The sequence below is a fragment of the Eschrichtius robustus genome, chromosome 2 (assembly GCF_028021215.1).
Source record: "Eschrichtius robustus isolate mEscRob2 chromosome 2, mEscRob2.pri, whole genome shotgun sequence".
Taxonomy (NCBI): domain Eukaryota; kingdom Metazoa; phylum Chordata; class Mammalia; order Artiodactyla; family Eschrichtiidae; genus Eschrichtius; species Eschrichtius robustus.
In genome coordinates this window covers 173,552,322-173,569,228 of record NC_090825.1, presented here as the reverse complement: position 1 = coordinate 173,569,228, position 16,907 = coordinate 173,552,322, and the positions used below count along the sequence as shown (strand labels likewise).

The following is a 16,907-nucleotide window of genomic DNA, read 5'->3' as shown; positions in this document are numbered from 1 at the left end:
GGATGGAGATGGTTACGCCTTGGTCCCCCAGAGTGTACATCTGGGTGTTTCGCAGCCCTGGGCAGCTGTTAAGAGCGTACAGAAGTCAGCCCTAGGTTCAAATTCTAGCCTGGCTAGAAGCCAGCTATAGGCAGGTCACTCAACCTGCCTGGACCCTAGTCGCCTGGCCTGTAGAATGAGCATGGTAACAGGGTCCTGAAAAGAGAACAGACCAAGTACGGGAGGAGCTACCTCAGCACGCTGCTTGGCATGCAGTAAGCGCTCAATAATAGCTTTTATTAATACCATGGGCTCAGAGGCAGGGAGGAGTGAGAAAGCAAGGGGAGGGCCTGGGAGGGGGGGTTGCAGGAGGGATCTGGGGGAGGTGGCAGGAGGGCCAGTGAGGGGTGGAGGTGGTGACAGAGGGAGGGGCGCGCTGACCTGAACTGGGGCCTGGGCTGGGGGCGGGAGGGAGCCTGTCTGCGCTCTTCCCCCCATGGAAGGAGCCTCGCATCCTGGACACAGCAGCCATTGTCGCTCTTCAGTCTCTGTCTCCGGAGCAGGCCGAGCAGGGCATATTGGTATGCAGCGTCCACCTCGTGGGCCCAGGAGAGCCCGCAGGGCCGGAGCCCGAGGAGGGGCTCAACACTTAGAGGGGCGGGCGGCGGGGGAGTGAGGATGGCCAGAGGACAGGGGAGGGAGGGAAAGGGACACGGGGGTCCCCGAACCCGGGAGCGGACATGACACTCATGCTCGGCGGCAGGACAATAGCAGAGCCACCTACACGCTGGGGGCGGAGGGGCGGGCGTCCTCTTCCCACAGGCTTTAGAGTCGGGGGCCAGCCAGGCCGGTGAGTTACGGAGAGAGGACAGGGCGGGATAAAGGCACGAAGTGGGGCTCCGGCCTGGCCAGGAGGGAAGATGGGAGGGGTGTGAGGGGGGAGGGGATGGACTTCTCCTGACGCCCCCCCCCCTCGGGCTGCGGGCTCGGGGGCAGGATCCTGAGCGCGGTCCAGGCCCAGCGGCGCCCCGTCGGATCGGCCCCGGGAGAGAGACCCCGCGGAGGGCCGGCCGAGGGCGCCGCACCGCTCAGACCAGCGCGTAGTCGAACTGCCCGCGCTCGAGCGCCTCCTTGTGGTCGGTCCAGGACGAGGCGGGCATGCGGCTGTAGGGGTCGAGCAGGATACGCACGCAGCGCACCATCAGCAGCACCAGCACCACGAGCAGGCACAGCACGAAGGCGAACACGGTGCGCTGCTCCGCGTCCAGGCCCGCGCCCACCGGGGGCCCCGTCGATGGCGGCAGCGGCTCGGGGGACAGCGTCCACGTCGCGCTCATGGCTCACATCGCCGCGCGCCCTGCGGAGGAGGGGGCCCGCCCGGGAAGCAGGGATGAAGCTGCGCCCTCCCGCGCCCCCGCGTCGTCCCCACCCGCCGCAGCCCCCCCTACCCTGCCGAGCCCCAGCCCCCGCCCGCGCCTTTGTCCCCGGGCTACGCCCATGGCTGGCCCGCGGGCACCCAACTCCCGGCGTGCGCGCAGGTGGGGACGCTAAGAGCAAGGAGAAGGAAACCCCGACCCGGCCGGCCCGCGCACAACAGGTGCGAACGCGCGGCCCGGGCTGCGTGGTGGGGGTCGAGACGCGGTTCCCCCACCCCGCTCCCTTTGTTCTTGCGTCCTGGGGACCCCCCCCCTCCCCCACCGCCCCCGCTCCCGCCCCGCCGCGCCCCTCACCCTGGCCTCGACCGGGACTGGGACCAAGCGGCCGGCAGCCGCGCTCTCTTCCGGGACCCGCACCCGCTCCTGGTCTCTCGCCGGTGGCCGCGGCGGCGGCCCGGACTCTACCACCCCACCCGCCCCTGGAGCGGCGGAGACCGAGGCAGGCGAGCTCCGCGCCAGCCGGGCCGCCGCGGCTGTTCCCATGGCGACGGGGGCGGGGCCGCCGCGGGGGGCGGAGGCTGCGCAGGGAGCGGCGCTCGGGCCCGCGACCCCGCCCCGTCCTCTGGGAGAACCGGGCCCCGCCCAGAGGCGCCGGGGAGACCAGCGGCCCGAAAGAACCGTAAGCACCGAGGGCCTCGCCCTCCCACCCCCACAGGCACCCCCCCAAACCACCCAGCCCGACTTAAGCTCCCACATTCTCCTCTGCAACCGACCCCTCAGACTCCCTGTTTGGGGGATCCCAGTGCCCCAAAACTCATACAGACGCTTAAGGTCCTCCAGCCTCGGGGACCCCAACCCTCAAGCGACCCCAGCCAGGTCACTGAAAACCTCCGTAGCTTTTCCAGTTTCCTTCCTCCCCCCCCCCTTCCCCCCGCCCGACAACATACTCAGGGTGGGCAGGGTCCCGTCCAGGTGAGTCCTCCCCCTCTTCTGTTAAGCGTTCCTTCAGTGACCATGACCGCTGCCCCATGACCACTGGGCTGCACCACCCCCCCCCCAGTCCCAGCTCCCCCCACCCCAGTGACAGACACCTTGGACTACCCAGGTTGCTCTCCTGCACTTTGGTGTTTTATTATTTCCAAATCTCTGCGTATGTACAGGATAATAATAAGGGCACTGTTAAAAAAAAAAAAAAGGCTGAAACGGCCTGGCTGACGTGGCCAGTGGGCCCAGGCCGCACCACTGGGTCCTGGGAGGGTACCCCTGGGCTGGGGGCCTCTGGGCACTGCGTGGCCTGAGTGCCCGTGGCCCGAGCAGCCCCCGTGGGGCAGAGGGGCGGTGCGGGCGCTGGCGTTGTGCACAGCAGCCCCTCCCTGCCCCGCCCCATCCCGCTAGCTCTGCGGCAGTCCTGGCACGGCGGGGGCACAGCTGACAGTCTTGTCCCCAGAGATCTAGTTGCTGCAAGTGGACAACAGTCTCCCGTGTGTCTGCAGTGATGATCCAGCCCCGAGGCCCCAGTCGTGGCTGCTGCGCCTCTTCAGAGGACCTGCTCTGTGCTGGAGGCGGAGATGTCCAAGAGCCGCCAGGCTGCGTAGGGGTTGAGCTCGCCCTGATCTCGGCAGAGAGCCCACACGCACAGCATTCGCAGCACCTTGTCCTGCAGAATCGGGGAAGGGTGAGAGGGCTGGACGCAGGGTGCGAGCCCGGCACCCACTCCAGGACGAGCGCAGGGCAGGGAGAGAGGCGCTGCCAGGTCAGGGAACTGGGAGGGACCAGGGAGTGATGCTGCGGGGTCGGCCTGGGTCTGGGGTCCAGAGCAGAGGCAGGGACAGAGGCTGTAACTCAGGAATTGGTCAAACCAGAGAGATCAGCTACCCTCCGCCAGGCCCAGCTCAAGGTGCTGCCCTGCCACGCCGCATCCCGACTCTCAACTGGCCTCACTGCATGTTTCCACCCCATCCCCTCCCCCGCTCACTCACCGGGTCACCCTCGACCACCTCGCCTTTGGGATTCTTGATCACCATCACCAGCTGGGCCTGGAAGGTGATGATCAGCACAGGGCCCTGCTCCATCATCTTGCCCATGGCCAACTGCAGGGGCGGGGGGGGGGGGGGGGCACGACAGGGCAGGCAGGTCTCAAGAGAATGGTCCCCAGCCCCTTCACTGCTGCTGCCCCTCCAGGTGCAGACCCCTGCTTCAGCACCCCAGGGCTGCCACCTCCCACTGGCCCGTTTCCGGGCGGGCACTTCCCAATTGTGAGGCAGAATGTGAACCCCTGAGGACCCACACAGGCTCCCCGGACGGAGGCTGTGCAGGCGTGTAATGGCCTCTCAGAGCCGGCTGTCTCGCACACAGGTGTGGGCGTGCCTTCAGCTCCCCACGGGGAGACCAGTGGGGGGCCTGAGTAGTCCTGACAAAGCCTCCCCAGTGAAGGTGCAGGGATAGCCCTGGCTTCAGGGGCCTCAGGGGACCCTGGGTCTGGGCAACAGCACCCCCTGGGCCACCACTTGCCCGAGAATTCCCGACAGCAAGACTGTGGAAACCTTCCACTGAAAGGGACCCTGGAGGTCATTTAGTCCGAGCACTGGAACTCCTCCAGGGAGAGGGACCTCAACCCTCCCAGCTGAGCGCAATTCAGAGAAGCACCCCTGCCCACCCTGGGGTCCACCTGGCCCCCTGGAAGAGGCACTCACGTCGATGTTGTCGATGTCCAGGATGCGGGAGTGGAACTGGAGGCCCAGCGCCTTGGCCTGCTGGATCGGGTGGGCCAACTGGCTGTAGGTCTGCAACAAGAAGCCAGACACACCCGTATGGCTGGCCACCTGTGCGTGCGAGCCACGCCAAGGCACTGCACCGCAGGGGAGCCGGGGGCTGCTGCGGTGTCTGTGTCTCGGGAAGCTCCCTGCGGGTGAGCTCACCATGGGGTTTCAGGCCTTCAGCTCTTGTACCTTCCAGAAACGGCTCCCGGCTCCTGGGTGTGCGGCGCCAGGAGTGGCAGATGCCAGGAGCACGGGTCCAAGCAGGGAGGCCGGTGCCACCCGTTGGCTGGCTCGAATCACACACTGCCCTCTCATTATAAAGACAGCACCGTATCAACGCTACTGAAAGCGGTATTAATCAGTGAGGCTGGTAATTCTCCTGGAACGCGATCTGGAATACACTCCCAGAGGTAAGTTGAGGCCTCTCTGGCTGATCCTGAACATTCCCATGTTCACCTCACTGTGAATCGTGGCCTGGAACCAAACGCTTTTTCTAGGATTCATCCTACCCCACGGCTGCTCTGGGGTGAACTGCCCGGGCCTACCGCCTTCTCACTGACCAGCCCCTGTGGGCGGGTCTCGGCCACTGGCAGCCTGTTCCTCTTACGGGGGCAGTGGCGCCCCAAACGACACCCTAACCCTCTTGTGCCTGCTCCCAGGCCCGGGACACAGCAGCCAGCAGCCTTGTATCTCAACGAGCAACCATGACGGAAGACATTCCAACAGCATCCACTCTTTATGGAAGTAACTGATCCACCAAGTGAAAAAAAAAAAAAAAGTGCCAATCCGACTTCTTGTGTGGTTTCTTAAAGATGACATTTTCAAAACACCCCTGTGTGAGTGGCTGCAACTTCAGCTGCGTTTCCAGGGGCACCAGCGGCAGCTTGCTGGCAAAGATAACCAGCCACATCCTAATGGTCCCAAAGTAAAAAAAACAACAACAACAACAAAAAAAAACCAAACCACTCATAAATGCCTGCTGGATTAGTCACCGTGCAGGGGAGTTATTTAACAAGAAAACCTGACATCTTCTCCTCTGCTTTTTCCAAGTTGTTTGTGAGCTGGGTACAGAATAAAATCAGCCAAAAGAGACTCTGGATTGCTCAGTATCAAGAAACTGGTGGGGGAGGGAGGGGGGGGGACAAATGCCGTGAAGACACAGGTCAGGGAGTGAGCAGGGTGGGGTGAGGTGGCCTGATGACGGGGATGGGGAGGCTGCCAGGAAGGGGCAGTGCAGACAGCGTGCTCCCAAGGACGCCTGACCCGCCGCCATGCAGCCCAGCGCGGCCTGTGGCCCGGGGCCCGGAGCCCCGACTCCAGGAAGCAGCCGGGCCTCGTCAGGACACGCGGCTCCTCCCCGGGTGGGCATCTATCAATGTCTGTTTGGATGTGTTCGAGGATCTTGCAATGAGAACAGCTAACGAATACATCCAGCGCCGCGTGTGCTGGACCGCTGCCCTTGTGTCCCCGAAGCATCCTCACGACCCCCATGAGATGAGCCCGATGATGTAACTCCGGCCCAGGGAAGGGAGGCTGTGGGGCCTCAAACCCCACTTGCCGGCCAGCACCCACGACCCCCGTGCACTGAGGGAACATCGAATGCACCCCCCGGGTTATCGCCGTCCCTTTCCACCCACCCCCTGACCCCTGGGCCCCCAGCCTGTAGCCACCCCTGCCCCTGACACCCCAGCCCTTCCCGGACTGAGCCACCCAAGCAGGTCTCCTCTGAACTGTGATTTCTTCTTAGGCCTAAATAGCGGGGGGAAAGCAAGCAAGCACTTACAGCTTCATAGCACCAATCTTTGAGAATGTCGAGCTCTCCAGAAATCATGGCCTAAAAAAGGAAAGACAAAAAAAAAAAAAGTGTGAGAATGAGAGTGGGCTTTTGAGGCAGGTAAACTCTGGAGAATGTTCTCCAGTTAGAACCTTTCCTCTGCAGACCCCCGGCCCCAGCCTCCGGGTCCTCGTCTGGGGAAGGGAGACCAGGCCAGGCTGCAGCAGTGGGAGCAGAGCCCCCGCAAGTGACAACGGGGCAGCCCAGGCTGGGTCCCAACAGCCTGCTGGAAGGAAAAGGAAGGTGGCAGCATTTGGGGCTCTCGCCCTGGCCGGGAAACCGACCCAAGGAGGCCAGGCAGGGCATTCTACCTCCCCTGGGGACGAAGAAGCCTTAGACAGCCAGGCCCACGCGGGACGGGGCAGAGGGGGAGTGCAGGGGAGGATTCCCAGGGTGCAATGAGAGAAGCTTCCACAGGAACCCAGAGACAGGGCTGGATCTGGTGAGGGAGAGGGTGGCTTTTCAGGGGGGGTGGGGTGGTGAGATGCTGGTGGGACACCACGGGGAATCTGGGGGCTGAGGCAATCTCAGCCCAGAAGATTCTGCCCGTGCTTGGGCTGCTGCTTTGGGGAAATGCTACACTTTCACCTCCTCCCAACCCCGCCAAGTGTCGTGAGGGACCTGGGAACTCGGAGGAAGGAGAGGGGGCCAGGCGGAGGCGGTGCAGGAGGAAGGGACAGACATTCACACGGGGCTGGACGAGCTGCCTGCGGTCCCACTAAGGCCGTGCCAAAGGCCCCTGACTTGGCTGGGCTGCAGGATGCCTAGGCCCCACTGCAGGATGCCTAGGCTCCAGCCCCAGCATGGGTGGGCCTCGAGGAGGGTGACCTTGAGCAAGTCGCCTCCTCCTTGTTTATGTGCCAAAAGGAGAGGCGAGAAGACCAGAAGATGGGCTTCAGGGTTCCCAGAGAGGAAAGGCCCCTGGGCTGCTGTGCTGGTCCCACCTCCCTGCCCTGAGTCATGCACCGCCCCCATGCCCTTGAAGCAGCAGCCGGCTTCTCCCAACTCCTGAAAGGCCCCTGGCTCCTGGCAGACAAACACCTGGCCCCTGGCAGCTTCAAGGGAACAACTTCAGGAAGAGAGCTCGAGGGAAACAAGCCACGGGGCTCCAGGCTCCAGTGGGTGAGAAACTCAGTCCCTGGGGAAGACACATCCCGTGGGCGAGGCAAGAATGGTCAGGGCACCGGCCCAGGGACCAGCGGGGGCTGCAGGCGACCACAGCGGCCTGGCTTTCTCGAGCTGCTTGACTAACAAGGGCTGGGCGTGTCGGGTGGTCAGGCGTCTGTAAACACTGGAGCCACCTCTCCGCTCAGGAGCCCCCTCCACAGCCAAGCGGCCCTGGCAGAACTCTCCACGGGGCCGCAGCCCTGCCAGGCGCACACCCACCTCCAGGATGTTGGGGATGATGTCGTTCTCACACTGCTGCAGGAAGCGGTCCTTGTCGAAGGCGGGGTCCACCCGCAGGATCTCCGTGAGCACCTCCGACATCTCCGTCTTCGAGAACAGGCCCCCTGGGGCAGCCGAGCCAGGAGTGGGGTGAGGGCCCGGGACCCCCTCCCACCGCCGGCTCGGGCTGTAGGGGGATGGTCCCGGGGCAGCCCACTCACCCAGCAAGTCTGTGACCTTGTCTGTCAGCACGCGGGACGCCCGGATGAAAGCGTTGTCGCTTTCGTCATACTTCATCTTCATCTCGAAGAACCCTGCGGGGGGTGGCGGATGGGGTCAGGGGCCCCTTCCGGAGAGACACACCCACTCCATCGCAGCCCCCTCCGAGCCTGCTGGCCAGGGGCTGAGGGGAGCTGAGTGATCGCCGGGTGCCACCCCTGCTGGCTGCGGCTTTCGCTGCCAAGGGAACACAGGCCTCTGGACGTCCTCATTTGAGGAGGGCCAGGGCTCCGTCAGCGCCTGGGAAGCCATGTGCCCCAGACTGAGCAGAGAGCTCCGGGCCCTGAGCTGGCTCCTGGCCCGTGAGGGGGTGTGTCGAGGCCAAGTTCACATGGGGGGGTGGCTGGCGCGTGCACGTGGCTGCCTCACGACGACACTGGCTCCAGCCAAGATGGTGGCCCAGCCCTGCCGGCGGCAGCCCACCGCCCGAGAGGTACTGGGCGCTTCCCCTCAGGCCGCCTGAGGCCTGCGCTCCGCTGCGCACTCGCTGGGCAGCCCTGCGGGAGTGACTGGTCCTCTCTGACCCCGGCCTCCTCCTCTGTCTTGTGCCCGGCCCTCGGGGAGCACTCGGTGAGTGTCCGTCACCGGCCTGCCGTCTGGCAATTCTCTGAGATGCGAACACTCACGATTAAACACCACGTTGTTGTCCCTGAAGTCCTTCCACTGCTGATACCACTTGGAGTCCTTGTGCAGCACGACCCCCAGGGCCTCCCTGGGGAAGATCGGGGAAGCCAGTGAGCGCGGCCCGGGAGCCGCTCCGGTCACGGGGAGAGGGGCCAGCAGGACGGTGTGATGACCCCGGCCTCTTGCCTTCTCTTGCCCCCTTCCTGCCACCCTACCCTTCCCCTCCCAGTTCTCTCAGGGTGCCTGGGAACCTGGAGCAGAAAGAAACCCCACAAACTGACTTGGGTAGGAACCCTCTGTGGGTCCTGGGAAACGGACAGCAGTGCAGGTGCTGCAAAGGGAGGTGGTGAGAGGTGGGCCCCTTGGCCGGTCTGGTACCTACTCATTGGCCTCAAACACTTTCTCTTCCTTGAATTTCTCTCCCGAGAACTCTTTCCTTTTCCTGAGCCGCTCGGGCCGCCGGTAGGGCCCAGTCTGCCCCAGGACGCTCTCGTCGATCTCCTTCTTGACGGACTCCACGCCCTGCAGAGCACAGCCGGCTATGTGGGAGCTGGGGCTCCCCAACATCCCAGACCAGCAGCTGTGGACCCACCCCAGGGCCATGCCTCCCAGGTCTCAAGGTCACGTGACTCTCGCAGGTGCAGGGCAAAGACACACCCAAGCCTCGGGCGGGGGCGGGGGGAGGCAGAGGCAAGAGGCAGAGGGGAGACCCCAGCTCTGACTTCTGCCCCCACCTGCCCCCCGCCAAGAGCTGCTCCCAGACGACCCTCACATTCCGAGGCCGATTCCGCACTCTCCCTGGAAACATTCCTTCACATGGACCAGAAACCGGACGGGTGTCCTGAGAGCTGCCTCTGCCCCACCACCTCCATCCGAGCTGACCCAGCCTGTGGATCCCACCTCCGCAAACCTCTGGAACCCATTTCCCTCCTGGCTCCACCACCCAAGACACTCTCCGGCCTCCTCTGAGCTGCTGCCGGAATCCTCGCTGGGAGACTGGGCTTTCAGGATGAACCTAAACTCCCCCGCACGGCCTCCAGGACCCTCTGGTGTCCCTGCAGCCACTCTGGCCACACCTAGCTGCGCGGGGCGCCCCGAGCCGGGGATGCCCGCTCCCCTGGCCTGGCGCCCTCCCCAAGCGTTCCTCTGTCACGTGTTACTTGGAACTGCCTGCCCCTTCCCTGTCCCCATTCCTGTCCCGGGATCCTTCGAGAGCAAGAACTCGAACCTTCTCTCCTGAGGCCCCATGGCCAGCAGAGGGCCCAGCGTGTGCTAAGTGGTATTTACGGACTGAATTCAGGACCTCAAGTGACCCAGAGCCCGACAGTCTCTGGGTTCTGGACGTGAGCTAAGGGTGTCAGCAGCTGACATCGGGTTGGAGGCTCTTGGTATGTTAACGTGTAGCTCCCTAGGGGCTGTGACTTGCCCGAGGCTGCTCAGCCAGGAGGGGCTGAGGCCTGGTGTGCCCTGCAGCCCTCAGTGAGGCCTCTCTGGGGCTGAGCCCAGAGCGCCCGCGGGCACGAGCCCCGGCCCAGCTCACCTGGGAGAGGGCTTTGAAGGCAGCGGTCCTGCCAAGCTTCTCCCCACCTTTGGACACAGACTCAGCCGACTGCTTGGCGGTCTTGGCTGCTTCTTCCACACCCTCCTTGATTTTCCGGCCAAGGTCACTTTTACTGACTTCGTCAAGACTCTACTGAGACAGAGAAGAGGGAGGTGTTGGCATGGCACCCGGTGGGGGCCTGCAGGAGCTCCCCCCGAGCTAACAGCAGACCCGGCCTCCAGAGGGCGGGAGCAGGCGTCCTGAGCCCACCTGGCTCGTGGAGCCGAGACTGGGGTGCACATGCCCCAGGAGGCTGCCTACGATTTCTGCGGCGCTGGACCCTAGGGCTCCGGCCTGGAACAGGCAGGAAGGACAGCACAGGAGCAGCAGCCCTGGGGTCAGGACGAAGGGGAGGGAGGTGTGTCCAGCGCTGGGCTGGCCTCCAAGCAAAGCCCTGCCCCTCTCTCCAGCCCAGGAGAACAGCAAAGCAAAACAGAAGCAACAAAAAGAAAGTCTCCCAGGCCCTCCAGGAGTCTCACTCCCACCTCCACCCTCCCGGGGGCGGGGCGTGCAGTGCCCCAGCTTCCTTCTAGCCTAAGGCAGGAAGGAAAACATCCTCATTTCACCCTCCTCCTGTTCTTGCTCGTAGTACAGAGGCTTCTAACTTAAGCGGTGAATCGCAGGCCGGTGGGTTAGTCTGACCTCTCCCTCCTTCCTGAGGGCGTCCTGGACTTTAATTCCGGGAGCCTCCCGCCTGCTCATCCCCGGCTGCCAGCTCCTCCTGCGGCTCCCAGCACTGCCCCCCCCGCCCCGACTCCTCCGCCGGAGGTGAGGAGCAGATAGATGGGCTCCGGAGGTCCTAAGGGGCCTTGGGGGTCCCGAGGCCATTACCTCCTTCACGGTGCCGGTGATCTCCCCCAGCTTCTTCCTGATCACCTCGCCTGTCCGCATGGTTTCTGATTCGATGGTTCTCTAGGGTAAAGGATGTTGTATCTTTGTGTGGCGACACACAGTCCAAAGAAGCGTTTTCTCAGCAGTCCCTTCCTCCCCAGACACACCCCGTTCTCCCACCCCTTCAGCCTGTACACCCGGCCCCTCCCGGCCCCCCAGGGTCCCTGGCTCTGAAGGCTGGGGCAGGGACCCTCCTGAGCACAGAGCCCCAGGCCCCGCATCTGTCTCTGGGCGGCAGGGGGTGATCTTGCCCATATGCTCATCAGTGATATACTGGGGGCGGGGCGGGGCATTCTCAGCGTTCTCCTGCCCCGCTCTGCCCCCTCACCATCACCCGGCCCCAAGCTCGGCCTGCACTGCCCCGAGACGACCCCTCGGCTCACTCCTCTTCCTTAATGAAGAGGGCGGGCGATCTCCCGCAGGGTCGAATCCCTCACAGGTAGTTACATCCAAGTGAGCGCCTTGGGGAGACTCAGGGGGAACAGGCGTCGCCCATGGCCTGGGAGGGGCGCCAACAGAACAAAACCTCCGAGGGGCCTGGGGCAAATGCCCACAACCCCAAGCTCAGCTGCCCACGGGTGAGATGGAGGTGCCGCCAGGCAGAGCCCTCACGGGCAGACAAATAAAGGGCGCCAAGCCCATCCGCTGGCGGGCGCTTGGCAGCTGCTCGGTGAGAGATGGCGGCAGTGATTAATATAATAATTACACCAGCCCCGCAACCCACTTTCTACCCATTTCAGTCAGAGGCCCTCAGGAGCAGCGCATCTCAAACCTAGTGCCCGAGGGACCCGTGGAGATGCAGATTCTGATGCAGCAGGTCAAGAGGGCTCTGAAACCCCATCAGTGCTGCTGGGCCGTGTGTAGAGGAGGCTGCAGTCTCATGGCTGAACTGGAAGGCTGGGGGCCCGCTCCTGTCCCCTCACCCCCGGCCGCCCCAGCACTGCACTGCGAGGGAATTCCTGGCTCTGAGAGCAAGTGTGACTGCCCAGGGACACTCAAAGCAAAGGGGACTCACGTATTTCCTTCTGGCTTCCTGGAGCGCATCTGACTCTTCCAGCTTCCTGGCCTCGTCTCGGAACTTTTTTATACTTTCTTTCATTTCTTTGTTTTTGGCTAACTCTTGTTTGACATTATCTAGCAAGCCGGAGAGAAAGCCTTTCCTGTTTCCAGAAGAATAGGATTTGGACTAGAAAGAATGTAAAAGAAACGAAGAATTTTTTCATTTTCTCCTTTCTGTTGATACAGGTTTAACGATGAATACAAGCCGCACGGCGTGGCCAAAAATAAATAAATAAATAAAAATTTAAAAATAAATAAAAACAGTATTTGGGAATTCCCTGGTGGTCCAATGGTTAGGACTCTGTGCTTTCACTGCCGAGGGCCCGGGGTTCAATCCCTGGTTGGGGCACTAGGATCCTGCAAGCTGCTCGGTGTGACCAAAAACAACAACGAAAACAAAACAAAGCAAAACAAAAACCAAAAAAAACCCACAATGAATAGTTATCTCTTTTAGAAGAGCATAACAGACAAAGTAAAAAGCCACCAGGCGGTAAACTGTAGGACAAGATATTATTCAGCAAGAAGAAGAAATGAGTTATCAAGCCATGAAAAAATACAGAGGAGTCACATGACATGTTAAGTCAATTACATCGCAGTTCAAAAAAGAAACAAGACAAGATGCGGAGGAACCTTAAGGGCGTATCACTAAAGGAGAGAGGCCAATCTGCAAAGGCTACAGGCTGTAGGATTCCAACTCTAAGATCCTGGAAAAGGTGAAACTATGAAGACAAGGAAAAGGCGAAGCCATGCAGACGAGGAAAAGGCCGGTGGTTGCCAGGGGCTGGAGGAGGGGAGGGAGGGTGGGCAGAGCACAGAGGATTTTTACCGCAATGAAACTACTCTGTAACCATACTGTTAACGGTAGATACATTATACATGTGTTCAAACCCATAAAATGTACAACACAGAGAGTGAACCCAATGTCAACCACAGACCAAAGTCAACAATAATGTGTCAATACTGGCTCATCAGTTTTAACAAATGTACCGCCCTAACTGCAAGATGTACAACCCGAGGAAAACTGCACGCCCGGTGGGAGGAGAGGGAGACAGGAGGTTGATGGGCACATCCTGTACTTTCCACTCAATATCCCTGTAAAACTAAAACTGCCCCAAAAAATAAAGTCTATTAAAAAACAAAAGAAAATGCCAGGCCCCTTCTCTCACTGGGGTGAGAGAAACAGGCGCAGCTTGGAATCCTCATGGGGACTCACACACGCCCACCCAAGGAAAAGGCCAACACCCAACGGGACCCTCGTCCCGGGACTAGAGTTGAAAGGACTCTGTGGCCCCTTAACCCAAAAGAGCCGGCACAGGCCCTACTCCAGGGGCTTCTGGGCCCAGGGTAACTTCTTCCTTTGGGGCCGCTCTCAAGTCCCCAGCTGGGCTTTACATGTCACCCAAGGGCCTGGGGACTGGCACAAACCGCCCTCTCTTGGCCCACAGGATCACAGTCACCGAGAGCCCGAGCTCAGGGTCCCCCCTCCAATCCCCACAGGAAAACCCAACCGAACACACCCAGAGGCCAGAAGACAGCGTGAGGCCCCGCTCCAGGCACTGCCCTACCCAAGATGCAGCCTTCGGGGTCAGACACAGCCGGCTTTAGATGCCTGCTTCGCCCCCAGTGTAACTAAGTGCAGGCTCGGGAAAGAGAAAGCGTAAAGAATGACTGTGAGCCAGTCAAGTCACAGGGAAATAGCCGCACGTGCTCAGCTGCTCCCACCACTCTTGCCGGCGTGCGGGGTCCGCTGCAGCGGCTGGGGGTTCACCCTACCAGTTTCAGGGGCGACTGCCTCCCCGGTCCCCGTCCGGCCCCAGGGAGAGCAGCAGCAAGTCTGGGTGCTGCCCCACAGGCGCGGTGGCCCGGCCTGGCACTGGCAGGCCGCTGTCTGGTCCAGATGTGCCCCGACCAGCCTTTCTCCAGGGGAAGTCCAAGTTCTAAGACTGTCAGGGACCGCGCCAGCTCGCGGCAGCCCCACCGCTCACTCCAGGGCTGCAAACTGGGGGTGAGGGCGGGGCTGGACAACTAAGGGGAAGCGCCAAAGGGCATGTCCCAAGCCCACAAGAGCCCCAGGACAGGATCTGGGAGATAAAGCATGCTGAGGCCAGAGGGCTGAGATGAGACTCAGAAGGGAAGGGAGGGTGCGGGCTGCCTGAGCATGTGGATTTGGAGAGTGTGAGATTTGGGGCTTTCTTCCCCATGGTCGTGAGGCACCAACAGAAACGTGGTTGAAGAGGAATGACAGGGAGGGCAAAAAAGCTCTAGAAAATGCTCTCTGTGAGGAACAACATAAAGAGTAAGGGAGATATGGCCTGGGGAAACCCAGCTCCAGGAGATGGATGGGTGACTCTGCTCAAGTGCCCAGAGGGGCTGTCACCCCGCAGAGGGCACAGCCTTGCTTAGTGAAGGACCCACACGTGGGCGCCGCTGGGAGGTGGATTTCAGCTCAGTCAGAGGAATGCCCTTCTAGCCATCAGAGCTGAGACACGCTACTTGGTGTGAGGCAGGAGCCCTACCCCTAACAGTGTCGAGCACTTCCCAGGATACCAGGAGGACCAGGCCCACTGGGCTCTGTAACTCCGGAAGACCTTGGATGTGGAATGCCTGCCAATCAGACACCCCCAGCAGTGTGGACAGCATCCTGCAGCCCTCTCTCCTGTCAGCTAGATCTGATTTTCACACCTCCCCCTCCTGCCGGCTTGCTTGTATCCTGAGTCACTCACCAGGGTCAGCTCTCCACTCGGCCGGGGCAGCTGAAAGGTACCATGGGGTAGTGGCACTAGGTTGTGGCCGGAGAGAAAATGGACTCTACCTCCAAGGCATCTCTAATTGAGGGAGAAAAGAGAAAGATCCATTTAGACTAGAGGGTGACGAGGAAGTAGGCCACGCTAAAAGAGCAGGCGTCGTCTGAGACTCATTTGACAAGTCTTATCACATGTCTGCTGCATGCTAGATGCTTGACCATCTTCCCAAATTCTGAGAAGCCAGTGGAATCTGGTGGAAAAAGAAAACGCTGGATTTGCACCTCCGGGGCCCATATCTACCCTCCTGCCTCTGAACGTGGGGGAAACCGATGGGTCCTAGGAAATGCCAACCTATGGTGGAAGAAGGCTAAATGTGCCAGTCTGGCTGAACACCTTAGCCTGAAAATGGGCAGGCTAAGACTCGATGCTGGTGGCAAGCAGTCTTCTCTCACCAGCCCACCCTACTTCTGCCAGCCTTGGAAGACCAGAGGCCCGGGCTTCAAGGGGTAAACACTGCTAACTTGTCCCAGGCACAACCCTGGAATAAAGCTACCATGTCCTGGTCCAGGGTTGAGATGTGAGCAGAGCAACCTAGGGGAGCCACCTGGGCAAAGATGCTGCTAGCCTCACGTGCAGCACCTCTTTGGTAGGCATTTCTTCTCCTACCAAATGGTGAACTTAAAGCTCCAGGAGGAAAGCTCCATGCAGGTCCTGTTCAACGCTACACCTTAGCACCCAGCACGGAGCTAGGTACACTGATGTCAATGACCTGACAGAACCACTCTTCCATTTCCACATCCCCTGGGCCCCTCCTCTCCCCATTCCATGCTTCCTGTCTCCAGTCACTCTAAGCAACACCCCAAACTTACACAGATGCCACACTCTCCTATAGCTACTCAAGAGTAACTCTTGGGAGTTTAAGTAACTTGTTTTACTCCTCTGAATGCCTACACCCATTAATCCTGGAGCCACTGACTTCAGCAACAGCCTGAAATAGAAGTGGATGGCTGTCTCACTGGGGAGAAAAATCCCCCAGCAGGACCAAACCTGAGGTGAGGGTGGTTCTCCTTGGGACTTGTGCCCAAATCCAAACACGTGTACATTCAACCTGTAAAACCTGTCTCAAAAGACAAGCAAGCCCAGAAAAAAAGCTCAGTCCTGAGTCAAAAACACCTTCTTTCTCCTGACACTCAGCTTCCTGGGAGACATTTTCCTTCCTCCAGAGTCTGGCTCTGGAGTCAGACTGACCTGAGCTTTGGACCAGGTCAGCCACCCCACTAAACTCTTGAGACTGTGCGCAGCTTGCTTAACACTTCTGAGTTCCCAGCTTCCTACCCTGTGAAATAGCGACAAACAGCTGCAACGTGAGTACTATTTTCTGAAGCCGCTTTACACGCCTTGACCCCCAGAGCATCTATGAGCCCAGGCTCTTAGCCAGGGCGACAACTACCTCCCACACTTTCAGAGGATTAAGAGAGGCGATGCAGGAAATGCTCCCGGTAGGGGGACGTGGCATATAAAGGTGAGCTGTGACTGTCACGGTTTTTTGCCTTTTCCTCGCTACTTTTTCTCCACTGAGCACCACGGACACGGACACCATTCACTCCTCGGTACACATGGGGTCAGCCAGGAAGTGAGGGGCGATCCGCTCCCGGCCCGGCACGCCCGGCCCCCGCCCTCAGGCCTCGCTTCGGGACCCACGTTCCGAGGGCTACCTCCGGGGCCCCCGCCCCGGCCTCGGCTGACCCAGCGACCAAACTCCGAGCCTCTCGCCGAGCTCAGGGAAGGGCCGAAGGGGTCAAAGGCCTGGGGAGAACAAGGCCCTGGAGGTCACGGGTCCGGAGCTCCCTAAGCCCGCCCCCCCGGCCCCGCACTCTGCTCACCCGCGGGCAGCGGCACCAGCCTCCCCGCAGCGCCGCCGCCGCCGCCGCCGCCATGCTGGAAGATCCCGTGTGACCTTCTCGCGGCGTTATCCGATGGCGTCATCCGCCGCGTCGGCCTAGTGCGGCCTGGGCCTGGGAAAAGCGAGACCTGCGGGTGGGGTTTGTGGGAGGGAAAGGCCTATCACTGGACAGGGCTCCCAAGGAGGGCGGGGCCGTGGAGGGAAATCCACCACGGGGGCGTGGCCTAATAGTGGGCGGAGATTCCTAGAGAGCTAGGCCTCTGATAGGGCAGGATTTAGGAAGAGCGGGGCCTGTGACTGGATGTGACCTGGGGGGCGGGTACTCCTGTGAGGCAGAGACGTATGGTTGGATAAAACAGCGAGGGGGCGGAGCCTGAGGGTGTGGATTCTGTCGCGAGCCGTGATTCTCCTACTGGCAACTCGGGGTTCGCGTGGCCGGAAGAACGGGTAAACAGAGCGACCCACATCGACGC

The 16,907-nt window shown here is 61.1% G+C and overlaps 2 protein-coding genes across 2 annotated transcripts; both read right to left on the bottom strand.

Annotated features, from left to right (window-relative positions):
* Nucleotides 1-216: 216 nt before the first annotated feature.
* Nucleotides 217-1,891, bottom strand: CTXN1 (cortexin 1). The gene is made up of 2 exons (XM_068534941.1): nucleotides 1,710-1,891; nucleotides 217-1,336 (listed from the first exon to the last, which is right to left on the bottom strand). The coding sequence occupies exon 2, from the start codon at nucleotides 1,314-1,316 to the stop codon at nucleotides 1,068-1,070; it is 249 nt and encodes an 82-aa protein (XP_068391042.1). The 5' UTR covers nucleotides 1,317-1,336; nucleotides 1,710-1,891; the 3' UTR covers nucleotides 217-1,067.
* A 570-nt stretch (nucleotides 1,892-2,461) lies between these two features.
* TIMM44 (translocase of inner mitochondrial membrane 44) lies at nucleotides 2,462-16,519 on the bottom strand. The gene is made up of 13 exons (XM_068537094.1): nucleotides 16,415-16,519; nucleotides 14,511-14,612; nucleotides 11,744-11,914; nucleotides 10,669-10,749; nucleotides 9,778-9,927; nucleotides 8,620-8,759; nucleotides 8,240-8,325; nucleotides 7,556-7,648; nucleotides 7,335-7,459; nucleotides 5,898-5,948; nucleotides 4,049-4,138; nucleotides 3,335-3,445; nucleotides 2,462-3,012 (listed from the first exon to the last, which is right to left on the bottom strand). Exons 1-13 carry the CDS (start codon nucleotides 16,466-16,468, stop codon nucleotides 2,893-2,895), a joined length of 1,374 nt encoding a protein of 457 aa, XP_068393195.1. The 5' UTR covers nucleotides 16,469-16,519; the 3' UTR covers nucleotides 2,462-2,892.
* Nucleotides 16,520-16,907: the final 388 nt, after the last annotated feature.